The sequence below is a fragment of the Pelodiscus sinensis genome, chromosome 6 (assembly GCF_049634645.1).
Source record: "Pelodiscus sinensis isolate JC-2024 chromosome 6, ASM4963464v1, whole genome shotgun sequence".
In the NCBI taxonomy this organism is placed as follows: Eukaryota; Metazoa; Chordata; order Testudines; family Trionychidae; genus Pelodiscus; species Pelodiscus sinensis.
The window spans coordinates 118,699,148-118,717,208 of NC_134716.1; the positions used below are offsets into that span (position 1 = coordinate 118,699,148).

At 48.1% G+C, this 18,061-nt stretch overlaps 1 protein-coding gene across 1 annotated transcript in view; it reads left to right on the forward strand.

Annotated features, from left to right (window-relative positions):
* PSTPIP2 (proline-serine-threonine phosphatase interacting protein 2) overlaps positions 1-18,061 on the forward strand; it is a 62,333-nt gene that overhangs the window by 29,492 nt on the left and 14,780 nt on the right. The window contains exons 2-4 of the mRNA XM_006136773.4: positions 3,406-3,506; positions 9,231-9,308; positions 11,849-11,883. Coding sequence (XP_006136835.1) covers positions 3,406-3,506; positions 9,231-9,308; positions 11,849-11,883 — 214 coding nt within the window. The remainder of the gene's footprint in view (positions 1-3,405; positions 3,507-9,230; positions 9,309-11,848; positions 11,884-18,061) is intronic.

Sequence of the window (18,061 nt, forward strand, 5' to 3'; positions counted from 1 at the left end):
ATATAATACAAGGAAAGGAAGTTCTTTATACAACATTCCACTAGTCTGTAGAACTCATTGCCATGGGCTGGTGTGATGGCCAAACGTATAACTGGGTTAAAAGAAGATTCGGGTCAGTTCATGGAGGATTGGTCCATTGGTAGCTGTTAATTAAGCTGGTTAGGGACACCACCCCATGCCTGAGGTGACCCTAAACCTCTGCCAGCCAGAAACCAGGAGGGCAACCCCGGGATGGATCTCTCTAGCTGCCCTGATCTGTATCCTCTCCCTGAAGTCTGATACTTACTGCTGTCAAAAGACAGGTGTGACGTAGTGGGGGGGGGAACTTGCTGGTTTCTATGGGTCTGTGGTAACCCCCACTGGCTGCTGCCAGTACCACAGCCCAGAAGGACAGGGATGGGTCATTATGCAAAGGGATCTCGCAACCTGTCCGACCAGCTAACCCCCATGGAGAGGAACAAAGGAAGGTGAATGCTGCCCTGGCTGAGGGGCAGGGGGTTAGTTAGTTTCTGTCTGGGAGCATGGAGGAAGCAGCCTCAGCAACAGGCTGAGGGGTTTAGAAGCCGAGACCCCTGCCCCATATCAAGGGAGGCTGAGGCATCCTAGGCCTGCCCTGTAACCTGATGACATCTGTGCTGTGCTGTATACTGGAGAAGCAATAAACCACCTTTATTCTACTGGCTGGCGGAGTCTGTTTGTGCCATTTCGGGGGTGCAGGAGACGGGGGACCCCCAACGCGCAGTCACAACAGGATACTAGACTAGATGAACTATTGGTCTGATTCAGGATGTTAGATCTTATGTTTCTTGGATCTAGACTTCTAACACTCCTGTCATCTGAATAAGTGGGTTGTGCCCACAAAAGCTCACAATATCCTCTACATGTTTTGTTAGTCTTTAAGGTGCTACTAGACTATTTGTTGTGTTTTAAGTTTTTCCTGTTACAGACAAACTCGGCTACCCCTCTGAAGCTTTAGATCTTATGTTCTTAATCTAGGCTCCTTCTGCTTTTGCATGATTTTTGCTACCAGGGTGCAAAGGCTATTCTTCGGGCCAGAATCAGCTTGGTAGATGCCGATCTGCCGGGTCTTCACAAAACTATAGTTTTGTAAAATGGCTTTGTGATGGCCTGACCTCACAGCTCAGAACCCAGAGTTTCACCCTATAACACCTAAAGCAGGTGTCAGGCTTTGAAAGGGGAGCTAAAAGGGAAAGCATGGTGCAGTTGCTTTCTGGTTGGGATGGGGAGCGGGTCTTGAACTCTGACTCTGTGGGAGAGAGCTGGCTAGGAAAGGTTACTGCTTATCGGGGCCTCCCTCAGCAAAGGGAAAAACCTACATTTCTTTGATTATTTTACCTCTGGTACCCAGGGAGGGAGGGAGGGAACTCTTACATGACCTAGCTGGAGGGCAAGTCACCCCGGCCTGGAGTTGTTCCACCCTGCCTTCAACAGCAAAAGATTTGGAAGGGAACTGAGTTCTTACCGCTCTAGGCCATGCCATTGAGAATGCGCAGCAACAGGCTTACAGAATGAGTTGGAAGAGAGCTCAGGAGGCCACTGAGTCCACCCCCTGCCCAAAGCAGGACCAGTCCCAACTAAATCATCCAGCCAGGGCTTTGTCAAGCCGGGTCTTGGATAGAGATTCCACCACCTCCCTAGGTAACCACCCTCCTAGGGAAATAGTTTTTCCTAATATCCAACCTAGACCTCCCCCATTGCTCCTCGTTCTGTCATCTGTTACCATTGAGAAAAGCCTTTCACCATCCTCTTTGGAACTCCCTTTCAGGTAGTTCAAGGTTGCTATCAAATCCCCCTTTGCTCTTTTCTTCTGTAAATCAAATCCCTCTGCCTCTCCTCGTGGGTCATGTGCTCCAGTCCCTCAATTATTTTTGTTGCCCTCCACTGAATTTTCTCTAATGCATCCGCATCCTTTCTGTAATGGGGGGCCCAGAATATTCCATGTACTCCAGATGTGGCCTCACTAGTGCCGAATAAAGGGGAATAATCACTTCTTTAGATCTGTTGGCAGTGCTCCTCCGAATGCACCCCAATATGCTGTTAGCCTCGTTGGCTACAAGGGCACCCTGTTGAGATACAAACCTTCTTCATTCTGGCCAGCTAGCCAGGGCCATGTTTAACTGCTGCTCTTGCTAAGGCTTCCCCTCCACACAACAAATCTCATGTCATCTGCTTACAGTTGCCTGGCGCTGACGTGACTAGCTTTCATAGGGCAGGGTGGCTGGGAATTTGCCTCCTGTTGCAGGTTACTTCAAACACCTTCATAATCTCATTGGCCCTCCTGTTTCAGTCTTAGTATTCACCAGCTCTGTATGAGAGTCCTCGATCTGTAGCCATGGCTGACTTCACTTCCTTGACATGCATTGGTGAAGTCTGCAGTGCTGAAATCCTTGCTGTGTGCAGATAGTGCTGCTGCGACTTCTGCTTATTCTCTCTGGCTGCTTGCGCTGGTGTGCAGACCTTTTAGAAATCCTCCTCCCCTCCAGTCATCTCTGATCATCTTGGTTTTGAACCATTTCCTTAACCTCCGTCCTAGCATTATTCCTCTTTTCACTTTGGTCTTCCTGTTATGTGTTTGGCTGTGGCTTCTAGTTCCTGTCTGAAAACTGCATACCTATCACTACCACAGTTTCCTTTTCCTATTGCTTGTTTCTGTATACTCTTTGACTACATGTTTGTGTCTTCTTGAACATTGCAAACTGTCATGCACACAACACGGAGCTCTTCTTTTAAGCTGGGAACATCCTCCAATCAGATGTTGCTTGTGGCATCTCCTTCAGGATTCTTGTATAGAAGAAGGCAGGTTACTGCACTAACCTGGGCCATGGGAGAGTCTGGCTCCATTCCTACTCTGCCACAGAATTTTTGTGAAACCTTTGTCAAGTTCCTTAGTCTGCCTGAGCCTCAGATCCCTGTGCAAATGGGGTGTAATAGCACTGCTGTTCTTCACAGGAGGGTACATGTGTTAAAGAGCATGGGGGCACTTAGAGAAGAATGTGATGGGGCCATATAATTACCTTAGATAATTAGAGATGTCACCTTTGCAAGTTGAGGATATTTCTATTATTTATCTTCCTGGAGAGCTTACAAATATCAGTCAAGAGCCCCATTGTGCAAGACTCTGTACTAAATCTCTGTACAGCAGTATTTAAGCATGACTTCCATTTTCCTGAAAGCCAGCATAGACCCTTGCCTGAGGTTGCAGTTTTTCCTCAACTGAGACCTTCTCCAGGGCAGAACACAGGGATCTCATTTCTTATGTTCTTCAGACACGGGAGAAAACATTAGGAATGGCTAAATGGTGAGCATCTTAAACGCCAAGTAGAAGCGATCTTGGCAATGATCTGGGTTGATGCCAGAGTGACCTGTTGTTTGTTTTGCTTCCAGAGTACCGATTTAACGAGCACAGCTGGCTACGACAGCATCATTCAACATCTGAATGAGGGGAGGAAGAACTGCAAAGAATTTGAAGACTTTCTGAAGGAAAGGTACAAAGCTTTCCCATAACATCTAGTTAGTCATGAGATGGCAATGGGCTGGCAACATTTTTCATTTACTCTTTCCGTGTGTGTGGGTGTGTGTGTGTGTGTGTGTGTGTGTGTGTGTGTGTTTTTCTTTTTCTTCTGTCTTTCACTGTCCACTGGGGATGTAAAAATCTGCTGCCTTGATGTATGTGTTTTATGTACTTGTGTGGTATGAGGCTGGTGCTCTGTGTTATGCCTGAAGTCCTGGGCCAATGAATAACTTTTACTGTTGGTTTCTAAGCCCAGGGTTAGATTTTACAGACCTGACATGCCCACAACTCCTACGGAAGTCAGTGGAAAATTCTTTTGCTTGGGGAATTCAAGATTGAGTTGATACATTGTTACCTATGTGGTCCCCCATTGTGAAGTAATCAGATGTGACTCTGGTCATTAGATGTTTTTCCTTAGAGATCTGCTCTAGGAATTATCTGGGGAGCAGTTCTGGAGTCTGTTTTATACAGGAAGTCAGACTAGATAGATTCCAAGGCTAGAAGGACCATTGTAACTATCACTCTATCTTGAAGATTAGTTTGTGGTTTCCCAACATCTTTTCAGGTGGGATGGTGTTATTAGCTCTTTTTTGCATGTTCCCATGGGAAGCGTGTGGTAGAGCAAGAAATTGAATGCCAGTCTCCCAAGTCCTGGAATGATGCTCTAACCACTGGACCATCTTTCCTTTCAGGTTAGGCCAGTTAGGCTGCTGGCATTTTATGGAAAACCTAGAGGGGAAACAAAGTCTACTGGAAGCTATTCTTACTATAGTCTCACCCTGTGGCTTTGTCAATGTCAGTTCTACAAAACAAACTGACAAACTTTCTTACCCCAGCAGAGGGTTCCAGCTCAGCAGTATTTTGAACATTTGGGATTTATTGCCGCTGCTGTTTTGTTGACTGAAATGAGGGAGTCGCTAAAGCTTGGCACATGCCTCTATAAACTGGAGGGGTGTGACTCCTAGATTGCTTTGGAATAGTGGCTCTTCATTTACCAGGGGCTATCAGGACGTTCTACTAGGCAACTGAGAATTTTAGGGTCAGTTTGGGGGTTTGATCATTTCAGTGAAAAGAAAAAACTCTCTCTACTTCAAGATTTATTTTTCCTTCAGTTCTTGGGGATGGATATTAATAGCTCTGCCACGAGCACCCTTTGCTCAATTAGTCAGACACACATCTTGTGTTTGCTGAATTAATAGCATGTAAGGGTGAACTGAAAAGTAGAGATGCACTTTGTGGAAGAGAGTATTTTTACAGGCTATTCAATAAGCTCTCTTTGGCATCATGCATCTCTGTCTCGTTGCTCTCAAATGTACAGTAGAAATAGTATGGCCTAGTGCTTAAGGCAAGGGACTAAATTGGATCTTTTTGTTTCTGCTCCTGACACTGGTAGTTAGGGATTTTTAAATCAGATTAATCAACTAATCGAATAGTCGATGGAATTTCCATTGACTTTTCGATTAGTCGATAAGGGTGCTTCCACTTTGAAGTGTAGCAAGAGCCCCAGCAGGGACTCTTGTACATTTCAAAGGTGAACCTCTGCCCCTGAACCTCTGCCCCCTCTCACGGAGCTTGAATGAACCGGCTTCTAAGGCTGCTCCCCCCCATTTCCCCCTTCTCTTTTCCCCACTTTTGGTGCCTCTTTCTGATAGGCAATCAGGGCCTGGGGGCGGGGGAAAGCGTGAGGTCTCCTTCCCAGCCAGGGGTGCACGTCACCAGAGGGAACTGCCAGCAGTTTCCTCTGGGTGCTGCACACCCCTGGCAGGGCGGAGCTGCGGGGGGGAGAGATCTCCATGTACTCCCCCGTGGGCGGGGAAGCATAGAAGTCTCCTGTCCTCCTGCACACAGTGCCTGGAGGGGACTGCCCCTTCTGCCTAAGTCCCCTCTTTTTCCAGGGCCGGCCCGCGACCACTGCCAATATTGGTGACGTGAAACCCCCCCCCCCCCCCCCCACCAAAATGTATTGCCCCCTGGCTTATCGGTTAACAGAATGGTTACACACCGCTCCCAGTTTGGTTCCCTGGGAGCGGGGCGGCAGGCAGGAGCTGGTACACACAGGGCGGCAGCTTAAAAACAAGCTTCTGGGAAGCGGCTGCCACCCCATACTGCTGATGCTGCATGGAAGGTTTGTAGGACAGGGAGTCATCCAGCTCCTCTACAGTGGGACCGGCAGCTAGGAGCACACTGCCTGCTGCCCCTGCTCCCTTGTCACTGCGTAACTGCTAAAATTTTTAGTGGCTACATAGTTACAATAATAGCTGTTTTTTAACTGCCCTAGTTATCACACCTAAGAATATTAGACATTCCAATTTGTAGTTATGGGGTCGCTGTCTTCTTGTCAAATCCATGCTGATTATTCCTGGTAACTCTCTTATCCTCCAGGGCTACGTCTACATTGGCCTCCCTTTCCGGAAAAGGGATGCTAATGAGATGAGTCGGAATTGCAAATCCGTGGGGGATTTAAATATCCCCCGCGGCATTTGCATTTACATGGCTGCCGCTTTTTTCCGGCTTGGGGATAAGCCAGAGAAAAGCACCAGTCTAGATGCGATTCTCCAGAAAATAAGCCCTTTTCCGGAGGATTTCTTAGTCCTACTTGAAAATAGGAATAAGAAATCCTCCGGAAAAGGGCTTATTTTCTGGAGAATCGCATCTAGACTGGCGCTTTTCTCCGGCAAAAACCCCGAGCCAGAAAAAAACGGCAACCATGCAAATGCCGCAGGGGATATTTAAATCCCCCGCGGATTTGCAATTCCGAAGTGTCTAATCACTTTCCAGAAAAGGGGTGCAGTGTAGACACAGCCCAGGAGTTTGCAAATTGAGTGCTTACTAATGTGCCTCAGTATCTTTTCACTTCTAGAAGCTAGGCTGGCTGACCTATAATTCTCCAGTTCCTTTCTGCTCCCTCTTTTGAAGATGGGTACTATGTTTGCCCTTTCCTGGGGCATGTCAATACTTAAAAAGCTGCACCACTGTAGCACATTAAGGAGTAGACTGTTGTGAGATGGGAGAGCTTCTCTGGTCTGTAGTTAATCCAGCTCTGTGAGAGGCGGTAACTCTCTTGATGGGAGAAGTTCTTCAGTAGACTTAGCTCTGTGTACGTTGGAGGTGAGGTCAGTATAATTATCTCTAAGGGAGGTGAATTTTTCACAGCCATGAGCAATATAGTTATATTGAGGTAAGTTTGTAGTGAAGGCCTGGCCCCAGCCTCCTGAGACCACACCCATTCTGGGACCACACCCATTCATGAAGATGTCTCAAAGATAGTTCAGGGAGTGGGGAGCCAGGACTCCTGGTGGGAAGCTTGGTGCAGAGTTGAGAACTCAGGCTCATAGCCCCCATCCTCCATGGCCCTCTTAAGTTGGTGGAAATGCTCCTGGTGAGGTTGTGAACCACTGCAGTAATTACTGTGGTAGCCGTCATTTACCTTGGGATAAAAAACAGGACTATGTAGCACTTTAAAGGCTAACAAGATGGTTTATTAGGTGATGAGCTTTTGTGGGCCAGACCCACTTCCTCAGATCAAATAATGGAAGAAAATTGTCACAACCATATATACCAAAGGATACAATTTTAAAAAATGAACACACATGAAAAGGACAAATCAAAGTTCAGAACAGAAGGGGGATGGGGGGGGGGGGTAAATGTCTGTGAGCTAATGATATTAGAGGTGATAATTGGGGAAGCTATCTTTGTAATGGGTAAGATAATTATAGTCTTTGTTCAAACCTAAGTGTAAAGTGTCATATTTGAGCATGAATGACAGTTCAGAGAGAATCCTAGCTTTGGTAGGAATAACCCATTTTGTGCCTTACTCTTTTTGATATTGTTCCTCCTTGCTTGTGCTGTTCTTTTGTACTCTACCGTATCATTCTGGTCTGCATTTATACTTCTTGTAGGGTTCCCTTTTGAGGTTCTAATGGTGCCAAATTGGCCTCTTACAATCCTCCTCTTTCCTTTGCATTACAATAGTCTGCAATTGTGCCTTTCATGTTTTTTCTTGAGGAAGTTCCAGTTTTTTCCCTTGAGCTCCTTTTTCCATTCTTCCCATGGGACCTTACCTACCAGTTCTCTGCATGTGTTAATGCCTGCTTTATTGAAGTCTATTTTCCTTTTATTTTGCAGTTCTCAATTTTTCCTTTCCTTTAAAATAATGAAATCTCTCCTTTCATGGTCATGTTCAGACAAATGGTCTTCCATTTTCAAATTCGTTACCGAATCCTCCCTTTGGTTAGAATGAAGTCTAAAATGGCTGTCCCCCGGTCCTCCACTTTCTGGAATAAAAAGTTGTCCCCAGTACATTCCAAGAATTGGAATGGAAATCTGAGATCCATTTCACATAGGTCACCAAAGGGCTGTTAGATTGTAACAGCTCTACTTACTATGGCAGCTGCCACAGGTTTTTATTGTATTGTTGCTGCCAGGGAAGATTGCAGAAGTGAGTCTGAAGACCATGGTGGTACTAGTCCTTAATGAACACCATGATTGTGGTGTGGTACCCATCCCACTGGGGTTACTTGATGGCAGGGGAGCCACTCTGGGGCACTAGGCAAAGTGTAAGAGGACCCAGGTCTGTGCTCCCAAGGGGAGCAGGGCCCCAGGTGTAAGGGGCGAGTCTGAGGGCAGCTGGCCCTGTGCACCACCCAGCCCACAGCTCCCCTCCCCACTTCCCATGCTGCCAATTTAAAGGGCTTGGGGATCTGGGCCTCTTTGAATCACCAACCTCTGAGGCAGTTCCCCCTTTTGCCCCTCCTTTCGGCAGGCCTGCCTGAGGGTTTCAGACTTTTCATTCAAAAGGAAGCAATGAGGATATGAAAGATGGCTTTGGAAGGCAGAAGAATAACTATAAATAGCTGCCTGATTTGTTTCAGTGGATCTTTACATTTTTAATACTATTGGGTCACATGTACTAGTTTCATAGCAATTACCTGCATCCATTTGGATCTAGATTCAAGTGACCAAACACTCCCTCTGTGGTCCAACCAAAGGTTCAAATTCTGTCTTCCTCCAGATAGAGGCTAGTGTGATATCTCAGCAGTGCCTCATAGTCTCTGGGATGTGTGTGTTTCTATTCCAACGAGACCTTCCTGACCTTGATTCATGGAAACCTCCCACTGGAGTGTCAGAGTCCAATTTTCCATCCACCATATAAACTTCACCAGGATAATCCCAAAGAGGGGAAAGGGGAGGGAAATGTTCTTTGAGCTTCAAAGGAGGCAATGTCTGAACACAGGTCTGGGAGCAAGGAACTCCCAAATACTATTCAGTGGTTTTTATTTTGGACAAATTATTTTTTTTCCACCGAAAATGCATTTTGGGGGGGAGGTTCCATCGAGGAAACCAGGACAATATAATTTCAGCTGCTGCTCTTTTGGATTAATCACATGCAGGCTGTCTGTCACAATTGGAGGGTGAGGGGGTTGTGTGAAATTCACAATATTCCACTTCCATTTTTGGCTGAGAGTCCTCCGGTGGTTTTGACCTGGAGAGTAGCTAGCCGTGCCTTTCATGGCTTCTTAGGTCAAATCACAATGGAGCAAGACACTATAAGGTAGCATGAGACAGTGCAGGTTGTGTGTAGTTGATGTGGGAGCCAGCGATCATTAAAGTGCCCCCTCTTACTAGCCTTGATAGCAAGCAACTTGCAGACTCCTCATTTTGTGTGAATTTCCTCTAACATCCTCTCTTTCCACAACAGGGCAACAATAGAAGAAAAATATGGCAAGGAGCTCATTAGCTTGTCAAAGAAGAAGCCCTGTGGGCAGACAGAATTGAAGTAAGCTCAGATTCCCATATATGCGTGTGTTCTCATGCCTGTGTGTGTTCAGAACAATAGCTGCCTTGACTTGGAGCACTTGTGGAGTGTGCTGTGATGCTGAATCCAAGGAAGGGAGAGCAAGTTAGAAGGAGATTTGAAATGTAGAAAGGAGACACGAAAAAGACTCTAAAATCAGATTGTGATGATTGAGTCATCCCACTAATTGGAATCCACTCACTGTAGCCTCTAGTCAACTAACTTCCTATTACCCAGAAATTAACTTGACTTAAAGGAAGTCAAGACTAGTTGTGGCGGTCTAGTGGTTAGGGCAGAGGACTGGGAATCGTGAGAGCTGGGTTCTTTTCCTGACTTCATGGCTGGCCTGGGGTAAGTCCCTTCAGTTCCCTGAGCTATGGTGTCTGTGGAAGGCTGTATGCTCTACTTGCTCACATCCTCCTGCAACTAGTCTTTGTAAACTAAGAATGGAAATAAGATCCCCTCTATATTGCATAACTGAAATTCACGGACCTAAAGATTCCACGTTCTTGGGACACATTTCAACGTGCATGTGTTAGGGGCAGTGAGAGGGTGTTTGGGCTGAACCTGTTATGCTCTGAAAGACGTTGCTAATGTAAGAGAACATAACAAGGCTTCTTTACGATAATTATGCTTCCTTTTCTGCTACAGTAGGGGTCTCAAGCTCCCAGCCCATGGGCTAGCCCTGGCTGGAGCAATTGCGCAATCCGGGTCAGGACTCCTGGTAGTCCAACACGGAAAGGGGGGTGGGGCTGGTTGTCTGTTGCTATCCCCCCCTCAGCCTTGCCCCTCCCTGCCATCACCCCCTCCTGTGTGTGTGTGTGGGGGGGGGGCATGAGGTCCTGCTTGTGATGCCCTAAGCCACGACTGCAAGGAATGAAGTGCCATGGGGGGAGGGCAGGGTGATGGTGGGAAGGAGCAGGGTTTGGGGCTGGTAATAGACAGGCCCCCTCCTGGCCCCCTGTCCAATTGCTCCTGCTGGGAATGGCCAGCAGGCCGGGAGTGTGAGATGTCCATGCTACAGCTTCTCTCTTAGGTGCCCTAGACATGTGCTGCACATGATGGTGTGGTTGTCCCCCAGGTAGGCATATCCTGCCAACAGGTAGCAGTAGGTATCTCTCCGTAGCCCGCGGCAGTGCACCTCTCAGCTCCGGCTGGCACACTTGGCTTGTGCGAGTCCTGTGAAAATAGCTGTAGTCTGATGTTGCGGCTGGAGCAGGAGGCTGAGCTCAAACTTGGAAGCCTCCCTGCTGCTCCCTGACTTTCGGCTTCCAAGCTGATGCCTCTGTCAGCGATTTTTTCAAAGCCAGTGGGCAAGGCCAAGTCTGCTGACAGGGAGGCTTAGTACTATGGGCCACGTTAGCATGTTCAGGGCAGTGGTGACTGGGTTGCATGGGCTTCAATGTGGGCTAATGATCTAAGTGCTGTCCCTGATGGGTTGCCAGCCTGCATTAAAGCCCATGCCACCATAGAATCATAGAACACTAGAACTGGAAGGGACCTCAAGTCCAGTCCCTTGCCTGCATGGCAAGACCCAGTACCATCTACTGTCCCTGATAGTTGTCTGTCTAACCTGCTCCTAAATATTTCAGGAGATGGAGATTCCACAACCTATGTAGGCAACTTATTCCAGTGTTTGACCACCCTGACAGTTAGGAAGTTTTTCCTAATGTCCAACCTAAACCTCCCTTGCTGCAGTTTAAGCCCATTGCTTCTTATTCTATCCTCAGAGGCCAAGGAGAACAATTTTTCTCCCTTCTCTTTGTAACACTCTTTTAGATACCTGAAAACCACTATCATGTCCCCCCTCAAATCTTCTCCTTTCCAAAATAAACAAGCCCAATTCTTTCCACGTCTGTGCTGCTACTGTGACCTGGGAGCTAGATTACAGCCTCCCCATGCAACAGCCACCGAAAAGGGAGCAGAGCAAGCTCATTCTGTACTCTTTTGAGTTTGCAGTGTTTGCTAGAGCACCTCCGTTCCCCTTCCTTTGCCTGCCTTGTCTGTTCAGAGAACCCCTGCCCTAAAGAGCATGCATTCTTTTGCTACGTTCATGTAGAATACCTAAAACAGGGGACCCTGATCTTGGTGGGAGCCTCTAGGGCCTATTACAACACTAGCAAATATTAATTATGATAATAACACAAGCATGGGCCAAAGCTGCCTATGGAATTGCTGGAATGTCATCCTGAACTGCCCTGTTGGTTGGCACATGTGGTGATATTAAGTGTCTCCTGGCCTCATAGTCTGTGCTGCAGCATAGGGGAGTAAAATATTTCAAGGAAAAGACAGGAAACCCCCACATCTCTATTTGAACTGGAGTGTGTGTGCTCTCAGTGTGTTCGTATACATGCACTTGCAAATGTGATTGAGTGGATGTGAGCAGCATGTGAAAAGGATCAATGCCTACCAGGGTAGACTAAGGGGGATGGGAGTATCTATCAGTGAAGCTGCCATGATGTGGCATGGTGAATCGGACCGTTTTATCACCTGCCCTGTAACTCTGTGCTTGTGTTTTTCAGCACCCTGAAGAGAGCTCTTGAAGTTTTTAAACAACGTAAGTAACAGCTCTACATTGTTCTTTGCCAGGAAATCTGGTTGCATGGAGGACTATGGACTATAGTTTAAAAAGAAGAAAAAAAGTCTGCACACGTGTGCTATCATTTACTTCAGAAATCAACTAAGTTCAGATTAATAGGGGATACAGTGAGCTATCCTCCCCTTATATTCAGCTATTCTTACCTCTTTCATAGAATCATAGAACACTAGGACTGGAAGGGACCTCAAGAGATCATTGAGTCCAGTCCCCTGCCCTCATGGCAGTCCCTTCCACTTGATAGTTTCTAGGAGCATGCAGGGGCGGCCTGTGAGCCTAGGCAAACTAGGCAGTTGCCTAGGGCGCTGCTGGCCCGGATGCCCCGTGATTACGTCACGGCCATGCAGGCCGGGGCGCCGATCGCGCCTTCCGCCTGGGGTGCCAGCTGCCACAGCTGGCCTCAGGCCGCTCCTGGGAGCATGATGCCATTATCAAATATACAGTGCTGTTCTCTTCAGACCATTTTACAAATCTTAGGCTATGTCTGCACTTGCAATTGATCTACACAACTTTTGTTGTTCAAAGGGTGCTTAACTCCCCTCCCCCACTGAACGATAAAAGTTTTGCCATGGGAAGTGTGAAGGGTGCTTTGTCGTCAGTTGAGCTCTCCTGTCAGCGAAGCAAAAGTTGGGGGCTAGAAGTATGTATGTATGTATGTATGTATTTATTTGGCAAAAGTGCTGACAGTGTTCACATGCACTGGCTTTTGAGGCAGGGCTGTGTTGGCGACAAAAGCTTGTGGCTAAAAGCTGCATAGTGTAGATGTACCCTTAGTCAGTGAACCACCACAAAGCCATCCTGTGGGCCGATCAGCAAGGGAAGTGTTATTTCTGGCAGGAGCAACTGGTGAGGGGGCACCCAGGGAGCCACCTGCCACATGACGCTCCCCAGCCTGAGGAAGGGCTGGGACAGTGCCCCACCACCCTAGGCTGGTCTCACCTAGGGGGTGAGGCTTGGGGGGACTAAGGGACTGGCAGTGGCGGTCCAGTCTCCCTGCACTCACCACTGGCAGCAGCAGAGGAAGCGACGCTTTCTCTGCTCCCCCAGCCGTGTCGCTCTGCTTTCTCTGCTCCCCCAGCCGTGTCGCTCTGCTTTCTCTGCTCCCCCAGCCGTGTCGCTCTGCTTTCTCTGCTCCCCCAGCCGTGTCGCTCTGCTTTCTCTGCTCCCCCAGCCGTGTCGCTCTGCTTTCTCTGCTCCCCCAGCCGTGTCGCTCTGCTTTCTCTGCTCCCCCAGCCGTGTCGCTCTGCTTTCTCTGCTCCCCCAGCCGTGTCGCTCTGCTTCCTGCCAGCGAGTGCACGGGTGGTCTCTTCCCCCTCCTCCGAGCAATGTGCTGGGAGAACAGAGCGAGCTGGAGCCGCATTGCTCGGCTTCCCCCGCCACTGCTGGTTCAGGCAGGTGGCCGGATCCCTGCTGCCGGTGCCAGGTCTCCTCATTAGTTCCCCGGGCGGCTGCTGGCCGGCCCCTTGCCATTCCCACCATGGTGTTTGGGGGGCACGTGGCATCACCCTTGAACTCTGGTTCTCAGGCTGGGGAGCTGAGGCACAGAGAGATGAAGTAATTTGCCTGTCTGCCCTGACCGCTGGAAGCATTGTTAGTCATAGAGCCCTCCCCCACCGTGTCATTTGCATTGTACATGCTGGGTCCCTAAGAAGCTACACGTCAAAATAGTTCAGATGACATCACGGGGATGCGGAAGAGCAAGGATGCCCAGAAAACAAACTGACTGGCTGAGTAGTGTGGTTTAGCACATGCCCTGTTGTATGCTTGGATTTGTCTAATTTATTTGATGGGAGCACTGGGATTCTAAGAAGGGATTTGGAGGAGATGGACGGGTGCCGTGTTCAGAGTGAGCACTGACTTCCTCTCTGCATTTTGTTTAGCTCCAGAGCTGCTCCTGGCTGAATGTAGTCACACTTGTGACTGTGCTCGGTTGTTCCATTGAGACTCTGAAATGTTTGCGCCATTCACCAGCCGGCACCTAACCTTTATCATCCTGGACGCAACAGCTTATTCTGTTGCTTGGGCTGGTGGTGGAAAGAGGGAACCTGCCTACTGGAGTGGTTAATTTTTAACTCTAGGGAAATAGCTGATCTGATACAAGAAGATGAGCTCTGCATAAGAGACACTGCTTCTCTTTTCCCTGCACGGGCTGGCCAAATAAAAGCTATTACGTCATCCACCTTGTATCCTGGGACCCACAGGGCACTGAGACAAACAGTACTGCATGGTCTGGTTGGAAACTTCTCTTTCCAACTATAGCAAAGAGCTGATGGGAAATTTTCTGATGCAACCGAAGTTGAGTTGGAAAACAACAATTCAGCAGCAGAGTGAAGAGTTTTAACCACCCTGTGCTCCATTAGAAACCCAAAGGACTAATAGATATCGATAGTTATAGGTTGGATAAAACTTGTATACAGACACAGGGAGTTTTCTACTGGAAACCTGCCTGCTTTCCTGGTGGCAGGGTGCACCACTTTGGGACATGCAGACTGCTCGGCGCCTGGTGGCAACAGGCTGGAGCCAGGGACTGTAGGGTTCCCAGAGTTAAGAGTCAAGAACTCAAGAGGCTGGGCTCTAGTTCCACCTCCAGGGCAGCCCCATCATGTTAGGTAGTCCAGGATCCCAGCTGGGAGCCGGGAATTTGAGAGCCCTTGGTGCGGTAGCTCTAGCAACAGCAGCTTGGCTCCCAGCTCCACAGCAAGGAGCCCTGAGAACTCTGGCTCTATCTGGGGCTTGTTGGACTACTCAGCCTCCTGCTGCCAGGACCTGGGAGCCTGCAATTTCTGCACCTCTGACCGTGAGGCAGCCTGGCCATGCAGACACCCAAGGCGTCTAGACTCTTGAGCCAGCGGGCTCCCTGAGCTGCCCTTCCTAAGTAGCAAGGGGTGAAATGGACAAGCCACCTTCCAGTGTTTCCCAGACAAAGGTTTTTGTGGCTTGTTGGTTAGAAAATATCTCCGTAGATTCCAAATCGGAGAGAAACCAAATTCCCTAGTAACGTTTTGTGAGTTGAAAACTCCAAATTTTGGCCAGCTTTGGCGCTGTGTGCTTTAAGTTGCTTTCTTTTGACGTGTGTAGAATGGCCCTGATCGGCCTTCCACTGACAACGGGATAAAAGTGGGGGAAACTCCGTCGACTTTGCTGACGTTGCACCAGTCGGAAAACTGGAGCGGCAGGGAGGAGAATCAAACAGAAAAGTTCCTGGGTCCTACAGGAAGCTTTGTGGTGTGCTTCATGCCGCGCTCAGCACATTCTGACCCACTGACTGTGAGAAGTCTCTTGAAGAGACAAACTTGCCTCTTAAACAGTTCAGGCTTGTTTGAAATAACTGGCGTGATAGCGCCACTAAATCAGCTTTGGGGGCCTAACAAGCATGTTAAAACAGGCTCGCACTAGGTGGATAATGCCATTATAGTCATAACTGTTTTTCCCCCAGCAGATTATGTTGCGCCATCAGCTTCCTCCCTTTCACAATAGCAATGCTGGCCTTTCAAAACCCACAGGATTATTAGAAGTGAGTGAGGCCACAAAGAATGCAGTAACATGAGAGCACATCCCTTGTGCTCTAGGAATGGCACGCTTCCTGCTTGGCATGTCCTGGCATCAGTGGGCCTAGGACCCGGATTCCTTTGGCTCCGAAAGCAAAGGAACTTACCGCCAGAGCGAAGGAAGGAGGAACCAGCTGACGCCTGTTGGAACAGGGCAGGGAAAGGCAATTCCGTTTTTTGATCTTTCCAAATCTTGGCTCTGAATCAGAATGAAACCAAAACAGAAATTTTGAGATCGGTCGTGGAACGGAGCTCCACATTCTGGGCTGGCTGCCTGACATGGCTGCAGACCCTGGGGCCAGATGGAGAAGCTAGCAGGAAATCCAGCAGGGTTGTGTCATAACTTTTGTTGATATCAGACCGTGTCTGTGAAACATTTGGACAGATATTCAGATTCTGATGGGAAATCTGTTTTGTCAGCCTTTTCCTGACTGGCTTTCCTGTCCTTGACTAGGACCCTACCAAACTCACTGTCCATTTTGGTAGTTTTCACAGTGGGAGGGTTTTAAATTTGGTCAGTTTCGCGTTTTCAGATGTTTCCATGGTGTTGGAATTGTAGGGTTCCTGACGCAAAAAGGGGTCAGTGGGGAGGTTGCAAAGCTGCTGTTCTGCGAGCTGCGGAAGGATAATGGTGATTGCCATCTTCACTTCTGTGCTGTCTTCAGCGTTGGGCTGGGAAGGTACAGCCCCAGAGTTCTCTGCAGCCAGGCGAGGTACACAGAGGTGATTTCCCTCCGATTAGCTGTGTAGGGGAGAGGAAGTCCTGTGGACTAGCAGCTGGAGACTGATGAACAGTAGGAGCCCCTGGATGGGGGGCCTCCATCCCTGCCCCTCTGATAGCTGGATTTCCTGAGAGGTCTGATATCACAGCTTGTGACGTGTCTTTCACAGCTAGAACTGGGTAGGGCCCTACTCGTGATGCACAGATGCACAATTCTGATTGCATCCAACAGAGGGCAGTGGTGCACAAACACCCGAGCCACCTCCTTGTGATGTCTATGTAGAAGCTAGTGTGGCTGTCATGCAGATTACTGGCCTTTTGACATGGTCCGGTTTTTTGAACTGCGTGGGGTGAAAAATCTATAAATTCAGCAATTCATTTGCAATAAAATTCTGGAAGGTGAAAGGTGTCAGTGAAAACCCAGCCTTCATGGTACACCCTGTGCTCTTTTAGTCATCACTCTACAGCAGTGATACTCAGACTTCAGTGGTTTGGGAGCCAAATTAGGGATGGGCATTGTCCCAAAAGCACCCCCGTCACGTGAATTCATTGTTTCATCTATTGTAGTGCTGTTCCTATTTATACAGTGTGACAGAGAAATATTTAATTTATATATAGAGTTTATTCTTGCAGCAATTAAGTCGATAACTTAAAAGCATCCTGATTTGGCTAATAACTTAGCCTAGTTAATATTAAATCAAGCACTGTGTGATTTCATGTCATGTGTTGCAAAGAGCTGTAGGAGACACATTAACGAACCACTTGCGGCTCGCAAGAGTATTGCAGTCTCACCCTAACTTCTACATAACTCAGCCAGCATTCCTGGATCCTGACCTTGTGTGCCGCTGCCTCCTTCCAGTCCTGGTCTGCTGTTGAACAGAAGCTGTCCGATATCTAAGTCCTGGGTGTAGTGCTCTATAGTGGACAAAACTGAGAGCCACGGAACTTTTATGGGTAAGCCACGTGGCTTCTGAACCCAGGCCAGCTAATACCCAGTCAAGGGAGGTCATAGTAAGAGGAAACCACTCTTGAGTTTTCTGATTCAGGGTCCATCAACGGGAGCTGGAAACGCTCATCTTCTGAACGTCTGGTGCCAAGTGTCTCAAAATGGGCCGTCCATACCGACTGGCACCATGTGAGAGCGCTTGTGTTCATGCAGCTTGAGGTAGAACTCACCTGCTGCCCCTAACTGGACTCCTGTCCATGTGCAAAAATCTCTAGCTCGCGTTAGATGCTGGTGTTTAGCTGGCCTGTGAGAGGGCGTGGGGTGAAGCATGAGTAATGCAGTGGGGACACAGCTCCTGGCTGTATCTCAATTGAGCACAGCTCCTCACTCTGCTAATGCAATCACTCTGCACTGTTAATCCGATCTCGAGTGCTTCCCAGTAGGTGGCTGCTCTCACTTGAGCTAGGCAAACTTGAGAGGAGTAGCTCAAGCTAACTGTTGCCATTAGCAAAATCTAGTTCTTCACCTGTATCTGTGCCTCAGTTTGTCTGTCTGTAAAGTTGGTATAATAGGCCCACAGGGATGTTTGTAGGCTTAATGACTATTTCCAAAAATAGGTCAGCAAGTCAAAAAAAAACCCACAAAAATTTCACTTTGGGTTGAACAAAATGTTTTATTCAACCCAGAATGAACTGGTTCATTTTTGGGCACTTAAAATCAAAGGAAATGAAGGGTTAGATTCACCAAACAGCTTGCCCGTTGGCCAGGTTGAAGGAGAGATGCAAACTTGGATCTCACCAGTGAGTATTCCAACTAGCAGTTGGTGGTTAATTTCCCTTTTTTTGGTCCAGTGACTGTGTATTTTATACCCAGTGGAGCAGCTTCAAGAGAGAAGTTTGAGACAGCCCCATTCTAGACTATCCC